The sequence below is a fragment of the Ctenocephalides felis genome, unplaced genomic scaffold (assembly GCF_003426905.1).
Source record: "Ctenocephalides felis isolate EL2017-DRISC unplaced genomic scaffold, ASM342690v1 CF-g0.4_SCAFFOLD_00845, whole genome shotgun sequence".
In the NCBI taxonomy this organism is placed as follows: domain Eukaryota; kingdom Metazoa; phylum Arthropoda; class Insecta; order Siphonaptera; family Pulicidae; genus Ctenocephalides; species Ctenocephalides felis.
In genome coordinates this window covers 90,891,888-90,918,985 of record NW_020536999.1, presented here as the reverse complement: position 1 = coordinate 90,918,985, position 27,098 = coordinate 90,891,888, and the positions used below count along the sequence as shown (strand labels likewise).

General features: G+C 27.2%; 1 protein-coding gene across 1 annotated transcript; it reads left to right on the top strand.

Moving 5' to 3' along the window:
* Positions 1-27,098, top strand: LOC113363906 (BMP-binding endothelial regulator protein-like). The gene is made up of 5 exons (XM_026606387.1): positions 1-167; positions 3,710-3,859; positions 10,289-10,377; positions 25,614-25,716; positions 26,854-27,098. Exons 2-5 carry the CDS (start codon positions 3,721-3,723, stop codon positions 27,036-27,038), a joined length of 516 nt encoding a protein of 171 aa, XP_026462172.1. The 5' UTR covers positions 1-167; positions 3,710-3,720; the 3' UTR covers positions 27,039-27,098.

Genomic DNA, 27,098 nt, shown 5'->3' with positions numbered 1-27,098 from the left:
GTACGTATGAAATCAATCATGGCGGCCAATATGGCGACGAGAAAACTGTAATTCGGCCAAAATGTTAAATTTTTATCTAAAAACTGTTAATTTTAGTGACTGTTAAATTAAATTAAAAGTGATTTTAAAAAAAGTGAAAGAATATGCACATGGAGAGGATTTTAATGGTGAGTTGAAAAATATCAATTTAAACATAAGATAACATATAGAGAAGAATTTAAGTTATGTCGTGTACTTATTTTTAAAATACGGAAAAGAGTGAAAAAAATCCATTAATCCTAACCTCAAATTATCATTTTAATTCCCCGAAAAATCACATTCGCCGTCGTCACATCCTGTCGCATCCCACTTACGTGTCCGTGTCTCACGATCATAAATAACTCAATTCATAAAACCTTATCTGATCGGATCGGAGGTCCTTTTTGAAAATTATAAAAATGTAAACAGTCATCATCGGCCAAGGGGGCTCTCCTCGGGCTACTACCTATTTTGTAATTATTTCGGGACCCTGTGAGGTCCACGTACCGTTTCCTTTTGTTCCTTTTTATTTTTATATTGCCCCTTATGTCTAGACAGGGATAATGGGATCGTGATAAATTGACCGACGAGGAAGGAGGAGGAGCAGGGAAATTGTCCGACGTTTCGATTTTTAATTCACAAAAAAAATCAGAAAATTGAAATTCTACAAAAAAATGAACACTGATAAAGACGAGATTTATGAATAATGACTGTTAATATTTTATTAGAATTTTATTTTAAAACATTTTGCATACTAGTTTAAGTCATCATCAAGATCCAGAATTTTTAGATAAATCAAAAAAAAAATCTCGTAAAATATTATTAGCTTATTTTACGCGTTTGTTTGAAAATACTATTTTTCTACGTCTTCAGATCTTGGTTAATTTTGTGCAAACTTCAATAGATAAATAAAAAAATAGTTAATGTTGGTAACACTTTTTTTATCTGACCACACTTCATTCCTAACTTAAATGTTAATATTTGAATGTTGGTAATACTGTTTTCGAAGATCTGATTGGTCTGAAGTGATACTAAAATCATATATTTTTATTTGAACGTTTCGATATTTAATTAATGTCATCCTCTGATACTCAAATAATATAAAATTTTCTAACTTCACTTTAGATCATCCGTTCATCAGGGTTCAATTTTTGACAAAGAAGAAGAAATATTTATATTTTATGACTAAAATATAACGAATGTTTAGATATTTAATTCAAATCATTATCAGGGTATAAAATAATTTTAAAACTATTTAAAAAATGTCTTATGTTTCGTCTTTTAATACACGTCGTCTTCAGGGTTCAGTTTTTGTCTAAGTTTTTCAATTTTTCAATTCATAATTTTATTTTGAAGTTATGACTTTTTATAAAGTTCTCATAACAATTTATATGTTACATTATGTTACATTTATATGACATTATTTATATTATATTGTTAATGTCAATAAATCCGCCCATGTGCCCACTGCCTTATCAAATTTCCATACAAAATACTAATCTAAGGGTGCGGACACACTTGTCTATTTCGGTAAATTGACAAAATACATTTATTATTATTAAATAAATCTTATTATTAAATAAATCTTATTATTACTTTATTTAATTGTTCAATATACGATTTTCGTTTTACGTTCGGAAATATTTTGAATTTATTTACATTTTTTGTTTCAAAAATACTATTTATTAATTCATGAATCTTTATTTAATCATAGTGTTAGCCACTTTTTTCTATCCTTCTTCAAGTATTATTATTATTTTTTTAGTTCACATTGTTGTGTTTCAAATATCACTTAGATTTATCTATAGAACCATTTTAATCTTATTTAGTTATTTTCATCTAATTTATTAACGTTTTATTTAATAATTTATAATACTTCTAGTATTATTTTGATTTTGGTTTCAATTTTTTACTTTTCAAATAATATTTAGATTTATTACCATTTACCATTTCATTTTTATTTTACCCCTAATGCGGCCCTGTAAAAAGTCCATTTAAATATTAAACCTGATTATCTATTGTGATGTCAAAATTTAACGATCGCGTCAAGTACTTGTCCATTGTTGTCCTAAGGGTCATAAAGACCTCCTTGAAGGAAATAAAAAAGGATACGACTACCTGGGTTGAATTATAATATAAAGCTAGGCGTTAGTGGCAATTTGCCTTAAGGAAAATTTGAATAAACATAATCGACTTTTAATTGAAAAATATTTAATTCAAAAGAGTTTTTCAAAATTTTTGACACATGTCATTTTTTGTAATTTAAATATTTTAGTAGTGGCTGAGATGACATGGATTAAGTGTCAAAACGTTTAATTAAAAAATGTTATATATACATTTATAAATATATTTGACATAATTTTATCTGCGAATGCTTCTCAGAAAATGATTCACATTTCCAACTCGTGCGCGTATGACAAATGCAAATCTATTTTTTTCTCAAATAATTTGTGGTTTTGTTTTATGATCTATTTAGCTTCTCGGAATAATAATTCATGCGCTTTTCAAATTACTCATTTCATTCATAAAATAAAGATAAAAGACACAAACACATTTATAATAATATAATTTTTTTTGCAAAATAATTGTTAAAAAAAACATGGCGGTTGCCGACATTTTGTTTTTCATATTCGCTTTATATAAAAATTATAATAAATATTATTAATAAATTTTAAACAAATTATATATATATATATATATATAATTTATTTTTAAATACTTGTTCACAATTTAAAAAAAACTATTTTTTTCTGTCAAAAACTTTTTGATATTTAAACGTGCCGCCATTTTGTTTTTGTATTTCTAGTTTTTTTATATCTATTTAATAAATATTTATTAAAAACTAATAATACAAACACTTGCTAAACTAAATTTACACTTTAGTAATTATTATTTTGACTCTATATTTAACATATAATACATCTTACTTGAAACATTATTAATTGACAATTACAAAATTGACATCTGTCAATAAAAATGGAGTTTAGTAAAACTGATTAATACAAGTTTATGTATAAATCTTGATTCCAAGATAATATTTATATAAAATTCTAACGATATTTATTCTTTAGTTAGTTTTAGTAAAATTAATATCAAAACCTTAATAATATTTATTAAATTATAATAAAATAGTTTTAGTTAAAACTGAACGGAAGTTTATTGTAAATGTTAACACGTCTATATTTCAATTATTAATCAATGTTTGCAATTAAAATTTTAAATAAATTACTTAAAGGTGACACAAACTTAGTTCCGAAACGTCGAATATGAATAAAACAATAAAAAACTATGTTTTGACTTCAGATGAAATTATTTTTGTATCTATCAAAGTGTGTAATGAATATAGCCTTTTATCAATCTTTATGTGTGTAATGAACATAGCCTATTATCAATATTTTTTGTGCTATATGGAACAACAATTGACTGAATATGACACAAACATATTTGCAAAACATCTAAAATAAATAAAACATTTTTAAAAAGCATTTATAATGATTTGGGTTTAGATACAACTATATTTATGTATTTGTCAAAGTGTGTAATGAATATAGCCTATTATCAATGTTCAGTGTTGCCATATGCTTTAATTGTGTATTTAATAGAAAACTTGAAAATGGGACATAGATAGTTTCAGAACTTCAAAAAAAAGTTATTTATATATTATTGTTATTATATTATCTTTTTATTTCAGAATGATGTCAAATGAAAGAAGACGCCGGCATGGATTTATCTCTCTTAGGATTACGGATTGTACGGAACCCTTTAGGGTTCTTCTTCATGACGATTTTAATCCTTTTGTCAATAATTTGTTCAACAAGCGCAGAAAGCAGAGTCGGAATAGGTAAATATAAATATCAATTCATAAATTTATTATAAAAGTTATTAACTTCTCCAAGAAGAAGTTTATTCTTGCCAGGAAATCCAATTTACTAAATGTGTGGTTTCTTTAAATATAATTTTGCGAATATTTAACTGTTAATAAAAGAAAATAATTTCATGCAAATGGCTGCTTAACTCATAAATGGCTGCCAAAAATTCTAAATGGCTGCCAAATTAAAAACGTTAGGTGGCAGTCCCAAAAGAAAATTTTTAGGCTATCAATATAATTTATGGAATATTTAACTGTTAATAATATAAAAAACGTAACATAATTTTATGCAAATGCCTGCCTAATTTAAAATGGCAGCCAAAAATTGTAAACGACTGTCAAAAAAATAACTCTAGGTGGCGGATCTAAAAAAAAACTTTTTATGCTTTGAATATAATTTTTAGAATACTTAACTGTTTTAATAATGGAAAATAATTCTATACAAATGGCTGCCTAACTTAAAATGGCTGCCAAAAATTCTAAATGGCTGCCTAAAAAAACCCCTAGGTGGCGGACCCAAAAGAAAATTTTTAAGCATTAAATGTAATTTTTGGATTATTTCACGATTAGATCTACAAGTGATTTTATATAAGTTTTTTATTATCATACTTTGTAATTATTTGCTGGAAAATAGTTTTTTTGACGATTTTAATGAAACTTTGCACAGTGATAGAATTCGTGGTTTAAACCTAAACGAACATAATAAAATATTATAGGTTTGCGAAAAAAGGTTACTGTGCATGTCCTAATCTCAATTCGTACCTAAGTTCATTCAACTCACCTCAATGCAAAATGCCACTTACAACTAATTTCCCAAGTTTTTTTTTCTAAACAAATCCTTTATATTTTTCCTAGAAATCTAATTGTAAGTGAAATCTTTCCACTTGTAACGCCATAACCTTGATTCGATGAAATCGCATTGAAAATTGGAAATTGGAGCATAAATATTATTCTAGAGAATATAAAATAAATGTATCTGCTTCGTTTTAAAAGTTAGACGGAAAATAAACTAAGTTATTGTTCGGTAAAGAGTTACTTAACTAGGTGTAAGTGGCATTTTTCTTAAGTCAAGTTGTACGAACTTGCTGAATAATCATTTTAACCAATCAGAACTGAGATTTAGATATTTAGTTAAAATTTTCAATGTATTTTCAATATATATATATGTATATAAATGTATATATGTGTATATATTAATATTTGCGATGACTAAGGCAGATTTCGTTCTCGCAATATTTTTTTAGACTAAACATACAATTCATAACTTTAGTGGGCTGTCATCGTAAAACATATATATTTTGATAAATGTATATATAGATTACTTTTGTACAAATACACTTGAATATGTAATATATATATATATATATATATATATATATATATACACATGTATATTCGCAGCGTTTTCATTCATGGGATATCCCCAAAAGATTAAATCCTTATGTAAATATATACATAGACAGGAGCGTATTAGGACATTTTATATTTTTTTTAAAATATATTTTCAATTTACTCTTAACTCTTAAACCAAGTGATTTTTAAAGATGGCAACCCAAATGGTTGTCCTACCATTATGTGACAAAATTATTATTACAATTTCTGCAATGCTGATAACTTTATCAATGTTGCATCTGTGCCGGGTAAGGTCACTTGAAAATATATTGCAATAATTATTTTCAAGTGAAAATTGATGTCACTACTGCTTGACATCAAGCAGTAGTGACGCACCTGAATCTTCTGATTTGAGCACATAGCTCCAACATAAGACACGTTTTTGTAAATCGTTTTACCGAGATTTTTACTGTATTTATATAATCTTAATCTTATATAACTTTTTCCATTGGAAAAAATACACGGAAATTTACCGTTTACAAACAATACGAACAATATTGATTGTTAATTATCGGATCGAAGAAATGCATTTAAATAAAGTTTTAAAACAAATAATATTTATATTTTATTTAGCCAAACGTTTAGAGTCCATTGTGTTTGGTCTGACGCCATTGTTTTATCGATAATTTCAAAACTATCGATTACAAGAATAAATATTTGAAAATCAATTTTTTGTCGAACCTGTTGGGAAAATATAATAATAATAATATAATACATTTACATACATATATATTATAAAATATAATTTACGATATAAAATTATTTTTGTTAATGGCACATGTCAAAATCAAATTCAATATGGCGGAATTGTTAAAATTGTTTTAAATTTTCTAAAATATAAATAATAAAATAAATAAATTTAGTAAAGTTCTCATATATTGCCTACTAATTATTTATTACTTATTATTTAATATTTATTTATGCTAATTATTACTTTATGATTTACTATTTATTTATGCAAATTTCGTATTTTAAAACGTAAACTAATTCGTTAATAATCAGTCAAAATAAACTAATTCAAAACTTCAAGTACACAAGTATTGCAAAAATGGCTGTTTTGATAAAATATTGTACTTAGCCTGTTTTTTGTTATTTAAAATAATATTTTTAACAAACTCGCCATTTTAAAATATTAAATTATTTTTGCAGAATTGCACTCAAAATGGCGGACGTTAACTGTCAAAGTTGAAAGAAGTGAATTGTTTTATAAAAATAATTAGTTTTATCAATGTTTTATATTTATATATCAATTAAATGTTTTTGTGGTTCTAAAACAAGTTAATAATTCATATATTAAAACTGTTAAAATCAAATTATAGACTTTCAACTTTTCAACTTTAAAAGTTAAATAATATTTGAGATCTTGTAAAAGTTATTGTTATGATAAATAATTGTACTTAGCATGTTTTTTGTAAATTAAAATATATATTTTTGACAAATTCGCCATTTTAAAATATTAAATTATTTTTGCGGAATTGGAATCAAAATAGCGAACGTTAACTGTTAAAATTGAAATAAAGAGAATAGTTTTCTAAAAAAGAAATAGTTCTATTAATGTTAATTAATTACAATTAATTTATACTTTATTTAAATGTTTTTGTGGTTTTAGTAGAACAAGTTAATAATTGATATATTTAAACTGTTAAAATCAAATTCAAAACTTGCAACTTTTCAACTTTAAAAATTGTTTTAAATTTTGCGCGAATATTTTTTTTGTGAAATAAGTTAATAATTATGTAAAATATTACTATATTGACTACTAACGAATACTTATTATTTATTATTTATTCATGCTAGTTATCACTTATATTTATTATTAATTTATGCAAAGTTTGTATTCTTGGCGCAAACTTCAAAACTTCAAACTTCAAAATAATCTAAAGGAATTTAAGTACTCGAGATATTGCAAAAATTGTTGTTTTGTTAAAATATTGTACTTAGCCTATTTTTTGTAAATTAATATAATATTTTTAACAAATTTGTCATTTTAATTACAAAAATATTTCAAATTATTATTTTTTTTGCAAGCGAAATCAAAATGGCGGACGTTAACTGTCAAAGTGGGAAGAAGTGAATTGTTTTATAAATAATAATTAATTCTGTCAATGTTTTATCTTTATATATCAACTAAATGTTTTTGTAGTTTCATAACAAGTTAATAATTGATATATTAAAACTGTCAAAATCAAATTCAAAACTTTCAACTTTGAAAATTGTTCAAATTTTAAAATTTGCGTGAATATTTTTTTTAAATAGAATGTTGTTAATAAAGTGAATACTTATTATTTATTATTTATTTATGCTAGTTATTACTTATAATAATTATTTATTTATGCAAATTTTGTTTTCTAAAATCTAAAATAATTCATAAAACTTCAATATCAATTTTTGTACAATCAGAATCAAAATGGCGGACGTTAACTGTCAAAGTGTTCTTATATTTATATATCAATTAAAAAGTTTTGTGGTTCTAGAACAAGGCAATAATTTAATAATTCAAATAAAATATGAACCAACTTTATTATCCAACTTCCATTCATAAAACTAGTCCTCCGTCAATCGATCGTAGCCCCATTAGCGCATTTTATAGCAAACCATAAACCTTATATATTCATTTGCCCCCTTAGCAGAATTATTTTATGTGTCTGAATTGATTAAATCATTTCTGCTACTCGAGGACTACCGCCCACGCTAGACATTCGATACGGGGGGAGCCAGAGAGCCCCCCAGTACACTCGGAGGGCTCCTCTTGTAGTGGACCCCCCTACCAATATATATATAGAGAGTTCCTCTTGTAGTTTCGTACATTATTTGTTTTATTGCATGTCATAAAATTCTGTAAGGGGGCGGTGAGGGATGACGTGGATGATTGTTCGTTTTATGCGGAAACTCGAAGAAGTTTAAAATGGAACTAGGTCTAAGTGGCATTTTGCCTTAAGACAACTTATATAAACTTTCCCTTTTGCGAAAAACATTTTTTAACTTTGCGTAGGGTAAGTTATTGTAATTGTCTAATAATCGAAAATGAAAATTTTTGCATATCTTCACGTTTCAGAGGTTTTTGAACAATTTGGCATGTCTCAGAAAAAATGGATGTGTGTATGTGTCTTTTGTGTGGATACAATTTTTCGTCCACATTTTCGGGCGCCCAGATCAACCGATTTGAAGTATTCAAAAAACATTCGATTCCTACTGATGGGGAGACGTGCTGTTTAGTTTTTGGCAAAGGCAGTCCAGCCGTTTCGGAGATACGAAGCAAAGAGTGCAGAAAATAAAAATCGAGTTTTTGAAATCGCGGAGCATCCGATTTGAATGATTCTAAAAACATTCAATTCGTAATGATGAGGATAAGTGGTGATTAGTTTTTGGCAAAGACATGTCCAGCCGTTTTGAAATTCAGTTTTATTCTTTTGAAAAAATCAGATTTGTTAATTTCATGTTTTCTAGCCGTTTCAAATCGTTCTGAATGGAACGAGACCAAAAGTATATGCGTGTGTTTTTTTATAAACCGAAGAAATTGCATTTACGCATACCAGACTAGGTTTTTTGTCAGGCTATGTATAATATTTATCAGTATTTTAAAATTTAGTTTCGTTTTTGTGAAAAAATTCAGTTTGTTAATTTTGTGTTCTTTCGACGTTTCAAGTCGTTCTGAATCGAATGAGTCCACAAGTACGTATGTGTGTGTGTTTTTTTATAAAGCGAAGAAAATGCATCTACGCATACCAGACTAGGTCTTTTGTCAAGTTATGTATAATATTTATCAGTATATTAAAATTTAGTTTTGTTTTTGTGGAAAAATCCAATTTGTTAATTTTATATTTTCTCGACTTTTCAAGTCGTTCTGAATCGAATAAGACCAAAAGTATGCGTGAGTGTGTTTTTTTTATAAAGTTAAGGAAATGCATTTACGCATACCAGACTAGGTCTTTTGTCAGGTTATGTATAATATTTATCAGGATTTTAAAATTTAGTTTTGTTTTTGTGAAAAAATCCAACTTGTTAATTTAATGTTTTTTCGACGTTTCAAGTCGTTCTGAATCGAATGAGACCCAAAGTATGTGTGAGTGTGTTTTTTTTATAAAGCGAAGGAAATGCATTTACTCATACCAGACTAGGTCTTTTGTCTGGTTAAGTCAATTGAGCTCATCATAAATTAGTGGGGTGAATGTCATCGTGCCTTAAGGCAAATTGCTGGTACTTCCTGTACCCTAATCAAAAATCTGGTACGGAACCCAAAAAAAATACACAAAATGTGTACACATTATGAAAACCTCTATAAAACATCTGATAATTTGATGCGCATAAGTCTAATAAACATTTTTGACCGCCAAATGACATTTTTTTAACTTATTTTTATTGAAAGTCCATAACCGCTGGACCTGCCTTCACAAAAATTTAATCAGTATTTCATCAATACAAGTAAAATGTTTTTTGAATTATTAGAATGGGGCGCTCCGTTCTCTTAAAAACTGAGTTACCGTTATTGGCACTTTTTGCCCCGTATCTTCGGAACGGCTAGACCTGCCTTCGCCAAAAACTAATCAGCACGTCTCCTTATCAATATGAATCGAATATTTTATGAATTATTCAAATTGGTTGATCCAGAAATCGTCGACGAAAATTTGTATCCGCGCGCACACACACACAAAAACACATACACACACACATGCATTCATTTTTTCTAAGGTATGCCAAAATGTTCAGAAACCTTTGAAACGTAAAGATATATAAAAAATTTCATTTTTGATTTTTTTTGCGACTTCTATAACGTGTCTTACGGGAAGGTAATAATACTAACTAAAACCTCCGCATTACTTTATGGGGGGAGGCTCTAGATCTCTACAATTCCCTCTCTTAATCAAACTTTCGTCATACTTGCTTTAAGACTATATGCTACTTACAGCTGGTTTTATAAATAAATCCAACTGTATCCAACTGTAAATATAAAATAATACTAAAATATAATACATTTAAGTGTTGATAATATTTTATTTTATTTTATTCCAGATGGAAGTCGTGAGCCTTGTTCCAACGAAGGCGAAATTGTTCCAGTGGAATCCATCAAGGATATGAACTGTTTCAAATGCATTTGTAAGGTGAGTTTTGATCATAAATAAAGACTTTAATTTTACTGTTACTTTCATTTAAAGTAACTAGGTGTGTATACTAATAAAAACAAAATTGTCCTTTTTGTATAATAACAATTATATAAAAGGTAAGGCAGTTTGCATATTATCTGTATGTGTAAGTAGGTATACTTATATGCATAAATATATGTGTATATATGTACATATATACAAATATATATATGTATATATATATATATATATATAAATATGTATGTATGTATGTATGTACATGTACAAATAAATATTTATTGTGTATTGTATTATATATAGAAATAATAAATGCATAACAGGTCAGGAGGTCGTCCATTACTCTATGCACTAATCTTACAAGTTTCTCAAAACAGTTTTATCTAATAAAAAGAAACAGACCAAACACAAACTGTACAAAACAGAAATATGTATATATATACTAGGTGACCCGACAGACGTTGTCCTGTACCCACGTCTACAATTCGAAAGTTCCAATTTTTTAATATCTTATCTTATACTTTTTAATATCCTACTTGATGTCCTGTCTTCGTGATTCATTTATGGTCTTAGCATATGCAGTATACGAAATCCAGAAAAAAATAATATAGTATCTGCGGTAAAAGAACACACTTGATTTTACTACACAAAATAATTGCTTTAATAATTTAGTCTATAATTTTCATAATCTTGTACGATATATTAGTTGCTTTTTGGCAATTATAATTTCTAAAGTACATTTTTCTTACTATTAATTTAATAAATATTATTGTTAATGTTCAAATCTTAGGTGAATTAATTTGTAAAATCTAGTTCAGATGTGCACTATCCAATCTAAGATCAACTTACTAAATATTCCATATCCAATGCCTAACAAATGAATTTTTGACACATGAAACAAAATTCTAAATCATATTTTTAATAAGTAGGAATATTTTTTTTGTATTGTTAAATAATATAGTAGAGTAAACCAAATTGCGACATGCCTAAGTTTAAAACAATAATGTATATGCAATTTTGGACTTTTGCGTTATTTATTATTTATATATAATTTCATCTGCCAAACATATACTGTTGACTGTATCTTATATTATTTTAATTTCTGGCACATCTCAGCTGCTTTTCGACAATAAAAATGTAAACATTAATTTTTTTTTGTATATTATATTCTAATATTATCTTGGCTCATAGTTTCAGCTAAATTCAAATTTCAAGTGAATTGACATTTCTAACAGATGACAGTTCAAATGTTTTCAATGTCAAACAAAGATAGTGTTTTTTTGTAATTTCTGCCATTTATTTCTACATTATTACTATTATTTTATAGTTCATAAAATCTTAAAAAAATCCTTCGACATACTCTAAAAAGAATTATCAAAATCTGAATAAACGTTTAGGAGAAGTATCAAATCATACACCCGTACAGAAGAATTTTATATATAAGTAAATTCATTGCCCGACATTTCATTCGTGGATAACTTCGTAACATTGCCAACTTGCCAATTCGAAATTTTACCAAAATGAAGTTAGCCAAATGCAAGTGCATTGTTCAAATTGTTTAAATCATTTGAATCAAAATTTCGATAAATATCATCAATTTTAGTATTTGTTGGCATAGCATACTTATAAAAATCAACTTTTATAAGTTACAAACAGTTGTAGTAAAAATGTTTTTAATAAAATCACCAATATTCAACAATAGATAATAAATTTTAGTATTTGTCTCAATGGAAATGAGCAGTTTCTGGTAAAAATAAACTTTTTTTGATAAATTATTATAATATTTTCAAGTTTTATAATTTATTAATTTATTTTTCATGATTTTATTGCTTGACATTTCGTTCGTTGATAACTTCGTAACATTGCCAACTTCAAAAATCATTTCACCATACATTTCACCAGAATGAAGCTAGCCAAATGCAAGTGCATTGTACAAATTGTTTAAATTATTTGAATCAAAATTACGTTAAATATCATCAATATTAGTATTTCTTGTAAAAACATACTTATCAAAAAAAATTAACAATACAAATCAATTATCAATTGATGATTATCAATTTCAGTATTTTATTTTAGAAATGTGTGTGTGTAATTTATTATGTGTGTGCTGACCTTCTGCAGCAGGATATTTGTCGTGTTGAAATTGAAAAATAGTTTTGATAAATCCAACTTTTTATTTCCTGTTTCAGATAATAATTCTATACATTAATAAAAATATATTTCATTGACAAATATAACAATATAATGCAAATTAACTAATTAGTTAAAATTATATACATTAAACTAGGTGTAAGTGGCAGATGTATGTCAGTACGATTCCAAACAAACATATTTCGAACAATTTTTAAATTTCAAATTTGGTTCACGATTTTTTCCGACGTTGAAATTTTTTGTAATAATCTACTAATCAACGTGAATCCTTCATCAAATGCATTTTAAAATTGTTATGGCAGCTTTTCTTATGAAGAAACCATCAGATAACAAAGATTCATAATCGGGAAAACAGGAAATTACCAAGTCAAATTTTATTTTACCTTATTGAGTTTCATCAAATGCATTTTAAAATCGGTATTGCAGTTTTTTTTTTTAAAGAAATCATCAGATGACAAACGATTCAGAATAACTTGACCCGTCGAGAAAACAGGAAATTACCAAGTTAAATTTTCTGAAAAAAAAACTTTTTTTGAGAAGTCAATAATATTTTAAGTTTTATAAATTATTAATTTATTATTACCTGACATCTCGTTTGTTGATAACTTCACAACATTGCCAACTTGCAAAATCGAAATTTTACCAGAGCGAAGTTAGCCAAATGCAAGTGCATACTGTTTTTTTTATTAAAAACAAAATGTTTCTATAAAATTTCATAACATCATTCATGTACTTTATTTCATTCTATACATTAATAAAAATAAATTCCATTGACAAATATAATAATATAATTTAAATTAACTAATTATTTTAAAGGATATAAATTAAATTAGGTGTAAGTGACATGTAAACAGGTGTGTGTCAGTACGATTGCTATCATATATCTTTCGTACAGTTTTTGAATTTCAAATTTGGTTCTTGAATTTTGACATTGAAAACTTTTGTAATAATCTACTAATCAACGTGAGTCCTTCATCAAATGCCTTTTAAAATCGTTATTCCAGTTGTTTTTTAAGAAATCATCAGATGACAAACGTTTCAGAATAAACGTCGAGAAAACAGGGAATTTCCAAGTCAAATTTTATTTTACCTCATCGAGTTTCATCAAATGCCTTTTAAAATTGTTATTGCAGTTTTTTTTAAAATAAATCATCAGATGACAAACGATTCAGAATAACTTGACACATCGAAAACACAAAAAATCACCAAGTCGAATTTTCTGAAAAAGAAACAAGACAAGATTTTTTTTTAATAATATATTAAATTTTATAAATCATTAAATCATTATTCATTGACATTTGACACGCGACATTTCGTTCGTTGATAGCTTCCCAACATTGCCAACTTGCAAATTCGGAATTTCACCAGAACGAAGTTAGCCAAATGCAAGTGCATGCTGATTTTTTTTATTAAAAACAAAATGTTCCTATACAATTTCATAACATCATCCATGTACACAAGAAGTTTTTTTTGTTTCGCATAATAAAGAAGTGGAGCTTTGCAATATTTTTTGGCAAAAGTCCAGGAAGGATTTTTCAGGGAAACTCAGTACATTTTAGTAAACTTTCCTGTTAACATAATTCTAAAAGGATTAAGAAAGAAATAAAGTAGTAAGAAATAAACAGTATCGTACACTGAGGGTGAAATAGGGAATATTTTTTAATTTATATTTAACCCTTTCCACTCGGATGCCGCCGCTTCGGCGACAAAATGCATGCAAATTAAAATAAGAAATAAAGTAATAAAGAAATAAACAGGATCGTACACTGAGGGTGAAATAGGAAATCATTCTTTATTTATATTTAACCCTTTCTACTCGGATGCCGCCGCTCCGGCGACATTTGAAAGTGAAAAGGGTTAAAGAGCTTCTTGGGAAGTACCGAAAGTAATAAATTATTGTAATTCTAATATATTATACTTTTATATATGTTATGATGACAAATACTAAAATTGATGACATTTTTTGCTCTTCGTGAGATATTAATGGTTTATTAATAAAAATATGTACCATTAACCATTTGCTATTCAAATATGTTAATCTTTGATATATTTTCTAAGACAACAAATACTAAAATTGATGATATTATTGTGGTTATTTTAGTACAAAGCAAATATGCTAAAATACAGTGTTTTTTCGCAAAAAACATAAAATATTTAAATTATTTAGATGTTTATATATATCTATCGTATAAAACGTAAGGGGCGCTCAGTCAAACTAGCTTTTTGCATCAAGCAGTTTTACAGATCAAAAATACGCATACAATTAAAAATAACTCATATATATATACTAGATGACCCGACAGACGGCCTGTATCTACATTTACAATTTTTTAATATCCTATTATTTATGATTTTAATATCCTATGAATTTATTATACATATTTTAATATTGTCTAGGCTCATAAGTAAATTACAATTTTTGGCAGATGTCAGTTTTCATTTGTTTTCAATGTCAAACAATGACATGTTATTTTTGCAATTTTTCCATTTATTTCTACAATATTATTTTATTTTTATAATACATCATTACAGAAGAATTTTATATATAATATACACACATACACACACATATATATATATATATATATATATATATTTATCTAGTTTTTCATCCCTCTCTGCATTTTCAAACTACAAAGTTAAAGGAAATTTATCGCATCGTTCGCGAAATTAATGTACCCATTATATTAAATGAATTTATGCTATTGCTCCTTCATTTTTTGGACAAAAACACTAAAATTTAATTTGAAAAATTAATATATATATATATATATATATATATATAGAAATATTTATTTTATTTTATAATACATGCCAACTGCATGAAAATAAAATAAACCAGATTGTTTTAACTAACTTCATTGATATGATTAAATAAATAGTATTTCTTTTCTCAATGAAGTTATTCAATACATGCTGGTTTATTTTATTTTTATGCTGTTGGCATCTATTATTTTAATATAAAACAAATATTTCTATTTCTAAAATAGTTTCTATAATTTTTTAAATAGTTTCACCATTTTGCAATTAATTTGATTCAGGTTATATTAGTTATCATATCATTATTTAGTACTAACTGAATATAATAAAAAAAATTATCCTGCTTACTATCATACTAATTTCTTACGTTATTTACTCAAAGAGAATTATTTAGCAATTTTGGGATTGAATCAATTAAAATTAGTAAATTATGAAACCGTAATTTCATACCAACTGCGAAAAACATAAATAAACTACTTTTTTTTGTTACTAACTTCAAGCTTATTATATGAACGGAGGGTTCGTTCCATCCGAGCCAATCTGACAGTCCGAAACTGTTTCAAACTAGACCAAACTCAACCAAACTCTTTCTGATTTTTTTATGGCAGTTGGCAATGGTTTGGTTTGGATACATCCAACGCGTTCGAACTCGGAGCTCACTCGATAATAATAATAATTATTATTTTAATACATAAATATATATATATATATATATATATATATATATGTATATATTAGACATATTTTAATAAAATATAACTTAATTATCAATGAATTTGCTTATTAATATTTCCTAGTTATATATCGTTATGTCGCTTTTAATCTAATATTCTACAATATTTGGACTCCTGTAAATTCATTAAATTTTTAATGTTCTATTTGAGATTAAATAACATTATATTTTAATCGTATTAAATTTGCGGAGTTTTTGTTTGTGCCGGGTACAAACACAAAATGATAGTTTCAAACTCATCGGACTTGATGGAACGCATACTGACAATCCGCAACAGTTTGAAATCCGAAATTTTGGATGGAACAGAAAAAAGTGTTCTGCGCATGCGCGGACAGTTCCGGACTGTCAGATTGGCTCGGATGGAACGAACTCGGAATGTTATGTTAATTATTTCGTACCAATTGCATAAAAGTAAAATAAACTAGATTTTGGAGTAATTGCATAAATTATAATATTCAATATAAAATATTTATATACACACACACACACACATATATATATATATATATATATATGTTTATATGTATATAAATTTTAATATGTGTGCGTAAGAATTTGATCTTTGATTGTTTTAGTATAAAGAGAAAGCTGCCAGTTGTATTGCAACATTTATCAAATCTTATTATTAAACATGTATATATATATATATATATATATATATATAATCTAGCGACTAAATTTAATAAATAAACGTTTATAACAATCTATTAAATTTACAAATAAACAATAGTTTTTTTAATACAGCGTAATTGCAAATAATAAACATGTATTTCGTATAATTTAAGTATTTGTTAACTGTTTCCAATTAAAATTTATTTTTTATTATAAGTCATGTTGTTGCGCCATCAGACAACATTAAGGGCTCATGTTTTACACAATCTGGCAACACTGACGTCATGATAGATTCAAAAAGTAACCACCAGTTAGTTACACATTTTAGGGTTTTTTATGTATTTGTACAAGAACTATTTTTATTTATTCCATGCTTTTTGTTTTGTTTTGCTTATGGATAGTATTTTAACTCTTTCCACTCGCGAATTGCGAAAATAGCGTATTTTGTCACCGGAGCAGCGGCATCCGAGTTGAAAGGCTTAACATCACATTTTTCCTTTAATTTATTTTTAAACGTCTTAATTTATTTACTTTTCATGTAGTTATGTAAAATCCGGAACGTATTTTTAGCTTTTGGATAATTTAGCAAAATTTTTATTAAAAAATGTTAATTAATGCTAGTGTAGTGCCATCAGGCAATACTTTTTTTTTTAATACAATATTTGTTACAACTGCTAAATAATATAATTTCTAGTATCATTGATTTACAATAACATAAATATAAATAAAATAGAGTACAAAATCAGGTAATACTAATTAACATTAACCTGGCAACACAGTTGCCATGACGACTTCTGACTTGGACCATGCTCATTCTCATACATTTCATACAGAAATTGTGTTTTAATTCTTTGGCCCTAATAAAAATAAATCACCACATTGGGGCCAGTTCTCCGATAAAATAGAAATGTTAGTGCAACGCTATGTTACGGTCTTATCTTCGTATGAATTGGTAGTAAAAACTGTCAAAATGCTATGTATTTGCTGTGCAATCAGGCGTTTTACATATAAACCTAACTTCACGTATGTGTTATTTATGCACTTTTGATAACATTGTGCGTTCGACGTAGGTGCATTTTGTAGGTTAGGTTTTTTGTGTGAAACGCCTGATCGCACTGCAAATACAAAGAATTACTATTCATACGAATGTAGAACCGTGAAACTTCTATTTTATCGGAGAATTAGCCCCTTGGTATAAATATAAATATGAATGACGAGCACAATAATTTTAAAAACTAGGTTTTGGAGTTTTTCTATAGTTTTTTCATCAGGCAGCACTAAGCATTATATATTGAGACAAAATCAGACATTAACCGTACTTCTTAATTATATATATTTCAAATGAACTTTTTTAATCATTTTTGGACAGTATAAAAATAAATTATAAAAATGTTTATATATTAACGTAAATGTTGTGTTTCAGTTTAATAAGAGTTCAAGAGAATTTATTATTATAAAAGAAATAAATTATATATATATATATATATATATATATATATCTATATATAAAAATAACTCGGGTTTTCCTTCCTGACGAAATAACTCCAGAACGCACGAACCGATTTCGACAATTTTGCATTCGTTGGAAAGGTCTCAGGCTCCGCAAGGTTTATAGCTAAGAAAATTAGTGGTGCCCTAATGCAAATTGCTGGAACTTCACGCACCGTAATTAAAAATTCGATTAATGAAAATAATCAACAATTGTTTTAAATAATTTCAAATAGATTATTTATAAAATCATTGTTTTTCGCATAAGCAGTTATACGTTGCCTATTCACGAGTTGGAAAACCATCCGCTTTGTTTGTGTTAACGTCAGACCAAAAAACAAAAAATGTGGTTTACCAAAGAGCACTTCAATGAAACGGATAATTTGCGGATTCACTTTCATTTACTTAGAGAAGTTCAACTATAAACCCCTTCATTTTTGTAATCGAAATAAATTCATCACTGTTGTATAATAAAATCAAATTTTTTCTTTTCAAATATAAAACAAACAACAATTTTCTTCATCTTTCTCACGAAACCAACTGGTGGCGAAACGGAGTTCGTCGGGTTTGCTAGTATATATATATATATGTGTGTGTGTATTTGTGTGAATTTTATTATATGATTTACGTCATATTGAAAAAATACATTTTAGTACGTCTGTCAAAATAATAAGGTTATATATATATATATATATATATATATTATATATATATATAAAAGTATATTTGTATATATAATATGATAATATGCAAATATTTCGTTGTAGTGTAACTTTTAGCCCGCGGCAAGGACCATTCCAATACAGAACAGTGCTCGCGCACTTCTTCGATATGGGGGGCCCCTTTTATAAATATACACACATATTCATACATATCTACCTGTATATAATTTGTCATCCCAGTGAATGAGTAATCAATTTTCACTATTTTGCAAAGCTTGATTTTAAAGTTTTATTACTTGTGTAATATCGAGTATTTGAAATTAATGGTTTAAATTTTATATAAAGTGCTTAATTAACGTTTGTTCCTAACCAATTAATAATTCAATTTAATAAATATTTTCAATTTAATAAATATTTTCAAAGAAATAGTTAATACCGCGATTTAAAACATTTCTGCCGAGATTTTTGTTTGTACATCGAAAATTTGCATATTATGTTTTTCTGCTGTTTAATCGACAGAAATTAATTCTGAGTAGTACAATACCTAACTCCAAATTTAATTTGAGAGCAAAGGGTTAATATTGTTTTTATATATCGGCAAAATACTGGTTAACCAATATTGACTCTATATTGTTTTATCAACGGTTGCCAATATGGGCCCCATATTGGGGTATATAATATACAGCCAATATTCAAAAATAAAAATAATATTTAGCCTACATTCAAATATATTACATTTATCAAAATATAAATAGAATTTATTAAAACTCTTCTTTGATAATTTAGGTTGTTGGGTTATAATTTAACCCTTGTTCACGGAGAAAGAGATATAATTTATTTCCATATAAAAACTATGTTCAAATTTACAATTGTGGGGATTGTACATATCGTAAAAATAAGAAAAATATAAAAACTGCAGTGAATAAATTTTATTAATAATGTTTTCAAGCCATATGCCAAAAAGAATTTTGTTTATTAATATTAGATTATTGGGCTGGTCAAACGTACAAAGTATCATCCTCATAACAGTAAATTTGAACATAGTTCTTATATGGAAATTAATTATATCTCTTCTTCCGTGTTATTATTGTTATTATTACAAAATTATAATGTTTCAGGAATCACTTAACATTTATATGATCGTAACTTTCATAAGTAATATCAAAATAAAAATTTACAAGTGTTACGGACGACTTTATTATGGAATATTTAGCAAAAAATATAAAATTAATCTAAAATTCAAATAAATGTTGATATTATTTACACGTGAAATTATAAATATCAAACAAAAATAATAAAAAAATATTAAATCTGAATTGGGAATTGAACCCCGGAGCAAAAATTAGAATTCCACGACGATAGCCACTCGGCCAATCTGCTACTGATAAGGAAAAGTATTCCAAGCTATGCATGCCGCGAGCTGCTAAAATGCAAACTTTAATTAATTTTTATAATTAAACCGCTTTTCATAGGCCTCTAATATTTTACCACGGTCAGTTTGGGCATCAAATCTACCATTGTGCCAAGTTTCATCAAAATCCGAGACGAGCAACGCGCGGGTTCTCCTTTTAAGTTCTAATGAAAGCAAATATATTTATTTTTATTAGTTATTTGCATGTTGTTAAGCGGACTTTACTTTTTGAAGTAAACAACTAGTTCAATTAAAACACTCCTCTACCCCCTCTGCCAGGAGTAGCAACCATTCCGTGTAAAGCTTAATTGCTTGAAGTTTGTCACCTTCATAGCCAATATAATAAAACGAAAAGACGTACGAACAAGATTTTTATTAAAAATTCATATAATAGTTAATATATTGAATCTTTTTAATTTAATTACAGACAATATATTAATGTTTATGTTTATAGGTTTTAAATTATTCAAAATATATTCAATATTTCTAATAAAACATTTTATATTATTACGACATATGTATTAATAGTCTTCTAGTCGGGCATAACATTATTAAGAAGCATAAAAAAATAAAAAATATTACAGATGTATATAATTTATTCTGCGTATATCTTTATTTTTCGTAAGTTGAATTTTAATAATGTTATAATTAATTTTTGTTTGAGGTTATGTTCAAGCAGTTTGCTAGCAGTGTTTAGATTTTTTAAACACAAACACACAAACAAATATATATGTATATAAATGTATAATACGAGTTATATAAAGTATTTTTCGCTTGCATAAAAACTAATATAAAACATAATTACTATTTTCAACATTATTTCATTCCAGACTAAGATATGTAATGGAAACTATTATACAGTCAAAAATTCTTTTACTTACATATATATGTATATATATATATATATATATATATATATTTGTATATTTTTGTATAAATGTATATATTAGGCGCCTGGCGCCTATTCGACTACATATATTCGTGAAGAGATCCGGGTACTATACATTTATATATACATACATACATACATACATACATAAGTATATATATAAATATGTATAAATATGTCATGTAGATTTCGTTTTTGGTTTTTCTTGGGCTTTGACATTAGACAATAATAAAGTTATTTAATTAATTGTTTATGCAAAATTGTTGTTTACATATGTTCCAATATTTCCAACGACGCCATATAGTTATATATATATATATATATATATATATATATGTATATATATATATACCATATTACTTTTATAAAATAACGTCTTCAAAAAAAGTCTAAAGAAGTACATTGCTTTGACCACTTGACCATCTCGTTTGAAACACTTGTATTGCTCACAACCGATTTTCCTACACTTACATTATTTTTCATAATTAAACCACGTCTCCTAGGCCTATAATATTTTAGGAGGTTCATTTTCGCTATAAACAAAATCAACATGCAAAATTTCATCAAAATCCCAAATCAGAAAATCTGTGATCTGAGATAGGACTAAAAGCGTGTTTTAAACGGGATTTAGGTAATATGATCGCGACAATATGTATTTGCAGGTATGTGCGTAACGTAGCGTATTATGCGGTGTCATACATAAACGTCTTAACGGGGTTTTACTGTCCTTGAACGAGATTTACTTATTATGATAAGGACAATATATTTTATAGTGCAGAGACATGAATAAGGTAGCGTATTATGCGGGATATGATTTTTATCATAAACGTCTTAACGGGGTTCTACTGTATATTGATAATACATAAATTTATATATGTTAGTGTGTGTCTAAGAGTATTCAAAGTGTGCAAACAAAATATATATTCCGCAACGGCAACAATGTCTTCTCGTTGTTGACTTTGGCTTATTAAAATAATCCTTTGATGCAAAAAGGCACTTGAATTAATGCTATGTTTGTTTAAAATATTACTTACTCTTCAAATATTGTAAATATAATACGCTATACATGTATATATATCTTATATATAAAATTCTTCTGTAACAATGTAAGTTTCATTTTTCCTCCTAAACTATAATTCGGATTTTTATGAATCTTCCTAAAATTTGTTCGGGAAATTTTCTAGAATGTTTTGATTCATAGAAATATAGTTAGATTGTAGAAATAAATAGAAAAAATTACAAAAAACCGCTTATCATTGTTTGCCCTTGAAAATATTTGAAGCTTACTTTGACATTAAAAACAATTGAAGACTGTCATTTGCCAAACATTTCTATTCACTTATAGGCTAAGGCAATATTAAAATATAATAAATTCATGATTATGAATAAGGAAAATGTAATCTCTACATTATTAATGCCGAAAAGCAGCTGAGATGTGCCAGAAATTAAATTAATATAAGATGCAAATAATATAACAAGCGTCTGATAGTCTGCGCATGCGTCTGACGTGCGCGTGGTTTGCTTTTGATTGCAATAATTTTGTTTGCGCACTTTGCGAACAGAATCGCCGTACGAATTCGTGCAATGGAGACAAGCCATAAGTGATTGCGCTCAAAAATATTCAATTTGCAGTCGTTTTGCCTTACTATACTAAGTTACAATACAAAAAAATTATTTAGAAGTTTCATTGTGTCAAAAATTCATGTGTTTGTCATTGGGTACGGAAGATTTATTCAATGGAGCGCTTTCGGTCTGAACTTTTTTTACTGTTTTCCATTTCGTTTGGAATTTTGGAACTAGGTTCATCTTACTCTTCAGAAGTGAAAACAATTTAGACTCCTTTACCACTTCTCGGGTGGATGACATTTCTTTTCATTGGTGTAATTTTACTTTTTTCAAAATAACGTTGGGTATCGATAAAAGAACTAATTATAAGAGAAAAATGTTTAATAATGTTTTTCAAAAAGGCAAATACTTTTCAAGTTACTGGCTACTGAAAGTTTGTTTCTTTTTTGCGTTTTTCATCATTTTTTGCTAATATCTTCAAAAATATACATTTTAACGAAAATTATGTAATGAACAAAATTATATCAATTAAAATCTTAATAAATTGCTATTTTATAGTGTTTTAGGAACATTATTAGGCTAGATATGAAAATGAGTTTTTATAGTCCTCAAAATAAGCTTTAAAATGAGTACTTCTACGTGTAAAATGAGTAAACTATCATGCAAATAAAAGACGCACATAATGTTTTTTCGTATAAATCAAATAGTTTTTCAGTGCCATTTCCACCAAATTTAAAAATAATCGTATTCCATCTAGAATTAACTTGGTTTAAGGGATCTTGATGGATTCTAGAAAATACCACAACTTTAGTACAAACGATTTTCAAAAAACTCATGATTTTATGAAAAAAAAACATTAAAAAAACATCCAATTTCTCATTATAATATCTCTGAAAGAATACGTATAAAAGTATATATATATATGAAAATTCGAGGTATTTTTCTGACTAATTATTGTTGTTTATTATTTTTCTATTACACAAATATTGATAGAGGTATTAATTAAGGAGTGCGCGGCTGTCCAACCAGAGGTCTTTCGAGCCCTTTAACCCTTCGCCGTTTCACAATAAGAGAAGTTACGGTAAAATTTATGATAGAGAAAGTTGTAGCTCATTTAAACACCTTTAAAATAGTGTATTACATGTTCTGATAAAATCAGAATTAAAAGAGTAATAATCCAATTAATGCGGTGGATGGTGACGGAGTACAAATTGTTTTCACTACTGAACTTAAGATAAAGATTAGCCTATTTCCAAAATATCAAGTAAATTGGAGCACAGTAAAAAAATTCACAGAGCAATAACTTTGTTGATCGTAAGTTGAGTAGAGCACATGTGAACAGGATTTGAAAAATTAATTCACTTCAAATATAAACTTAAGCAATAATGTATATTGATTTATTGGAGAAAAAAATGTAATTTAGATATTAAAATTACTAAAATCCAGTTTAAATATGGTACGAAATTATAAAAATTGTAGGCAACATTATTGAAGCAATTATTTTGGGTAGAAAAATAAAAGGTGATATTGCACCTTTGCCGCGAATGCTATATATTAATTCTTTCTGAATTTGTTGCACTTTTTAAAAGATTTCAATTTTCAACACGAGTATCTTATGCTATGACCATAAATCAAAAAGGCAGACGATCATTTTTAGTGTGATATATTTGGAAAATCAATGTTTTAGTCGTGAATAAACAAAAAATTATTCATTTATACATCCACATCTACAGGTATGACTAAAAATACTATATAACCCTTAAATGCAATAAAATAAATTGAGCTATTGGAAATAAATTTGTTCTATAATTCGCAGTGTATAATTTTTAATATACAATTTTATTGAACATTTTTTGTTAAATGAATAATTAAAGTGTTAACCGTGGGAATTGAGAACAATCATTTTATTTGAAACAGTTCTACATTCAACGTCACTCATATATTGGTGTAAATAGTAATTCAAAAAACAGTAATTATTATTTTTAACTAAGCAGTAAATATTAGTATAAAATATTGAAACATTGTAGACGTGGGTACAGAACAACGTCTGTCGGGTCAGCTAGTATATATATATATATATATATATATATATTATGTGTGTTTAAGGATCGGGCATTACATCAATAAAAAATAGTACGAAAGTTTTTAGAAAATTTGAAATTCATACGTTTCATTCATATGATGGGATTTTGTCATTTTTTAATAAATTTTGACACGCTATTTAAGACTATGCTCTTGAATTGTGTGCAGTGTTTACCATGTGTTCAAAATTTACAAGAAATTAAAAAACGATGGGATATTGCCATTTTTTAATCAATTTTGACACGCTATTTAGAAACCACGTATTTGTTTCGTTCAGGGCCCCTCAGCGAATCTTTTTTTAGTTCTCTACAAAATGGAAAACTTTTGAGTCAAAAAAATCTATGCTATGATTTAAATTATTTATATGTTCGGTTAACATAGTCTTGAATTGTTTGGTATTTTTTGCACAAAAATAACAAAAAATACCAAACAAATAGTTAGTAGTTATAAGTTTAAATGTAACGGTCATTGGTGTGAATAAATTGGATAGATGGCTTATGGCACAGGGTGAATAATTTCTGCTAGACGAGAAAAATAGGCTATGAAGTTGGTCAATAATAAAATTATTTAATTAGTGGAAGATATTGGTGTTTTAGTATAATTTTTATGAAGATAAATAGAGAATCACATTCCAGTAGTGATTACAATATATATTTTAATTATTTTTAATTGGTCAAATCAAATTTAAAAAAATTGTGTTATTTTGTAAAACCAAGATGGCGGCTGCAGGTTTTGTTGTTTAACAAAAATTTTCAAATTTAGCAACAATTTATTATATCACAAATAATTACATGATGAAACAAAATCTATACATATACAATTTGATTTATTTATTTATTTATGTTATAATATTTAATTTATTTTCGGTATTTATTTCGACAGAACGGGTTCGTCGAGTGTCAGCCCGAGTACGAGTGCCCGCCTGTCGACAACTGTTATATGCAAATCGTCAAAGCCAAAAATGAATGCTGTTATAAATGCAAAGGTAACAAATATTTCTTTTATTAACATCAATTCAATATATATACACTTACAGTTATATATACATATATAATAAATTATATCTATAATAGTTTGTATAAACATTTTAGGTTAGGCTTAAACATTACAAGTTGTACAACATGAAAATGTAATAAATTCGAGAAAGTTGTAAATATATTATATTTATTTACCATATATAATATAAAAAATTATAATTAAGTACAACTCCTTTAAGACGATTTTTCAGGTAGCAGATATTCAAAAATCATTTTATTTATATGGACGAAGCAAAGAGGGCAGGTGTAGCAGTTTTAGAGATCCAATAAAAAAGTTCATTTGGCTGCCTAAAATGATCATTAGACATATGCATATCAAATTATCAGATATTTTATAGAGATTTTAATAATGAGTATAAATTTTATTTACATTTCTATAGGTTTAGAACTAAAGTTTATCCCGTAAGATTGCGAAGCGGCGTTTACGCGCTTCGATATTTCGTCTCTTAAACAGCTACGCAACACGATGCTTTGAAAAAAGTTAAAAACTTTCAGAATATAAAAAAATCTAATTTTTCAAAATTTTGAAAAATCTCATTCAAAATTTTTAGTTTTTTTTAGAAATTTAAATTTTTGGTACGGGAAGTTCCAGCAATTTGCCTTAAGGCACTATGCCATACCCCACTAGTTTTATATTATAATATAAGATAATGTTAAAGTTGGTTGAAGTTTTAATTTGTTTAAAAGAGCAACTTGCCAAACGGCAACACTTTTGGGTATGCGACATAACACTGTAAAGATCTCAAAAAACGATTACACATTTCTGGGGTAATTCTGCCATAACATAGCTGCCATGTCATGGCAAGGCTATCTTATGCTTGTTTATTGGCAGTGAAAATTGTGAAGATGTCTATTTATTTGCTAGCATGCGTATTTTTCATATAAACAAGCAAGGAAGAATCTTATGATAACAGAATCCGCGATGATGCAGGTATCACAATTTTCACTATTAATAAACAAGCATAAGATGGTGATGCCATGACAACACTATGTAATAGGCTCTATTATAGCAGAATTGCCCATTAGTATTTGTTTTACCCAATTTTTTATTTATTTTTATTTTACCCAATTTATATTTCTTTCAGGGTGCACTTACGAGGGGGCCCGTTACCCCAGCGACTCCTCCTGGCGGGACAAAAAGGACCCCTGCGTGTCCCTGTCCTGCGAGGCAGGGGTCGTCACATCGTCTAGGGTCACCTGTTACACGCCCTGCGAGAACCCACGGCCCCCCAAGGACGGGGAGTGCTGCCCCACTTGCGACGGTGAGTAACTGGATGAATTATTTTGTAGTATTTGTGTCTTGTAACATTTTAACTGTTCGATTGATATG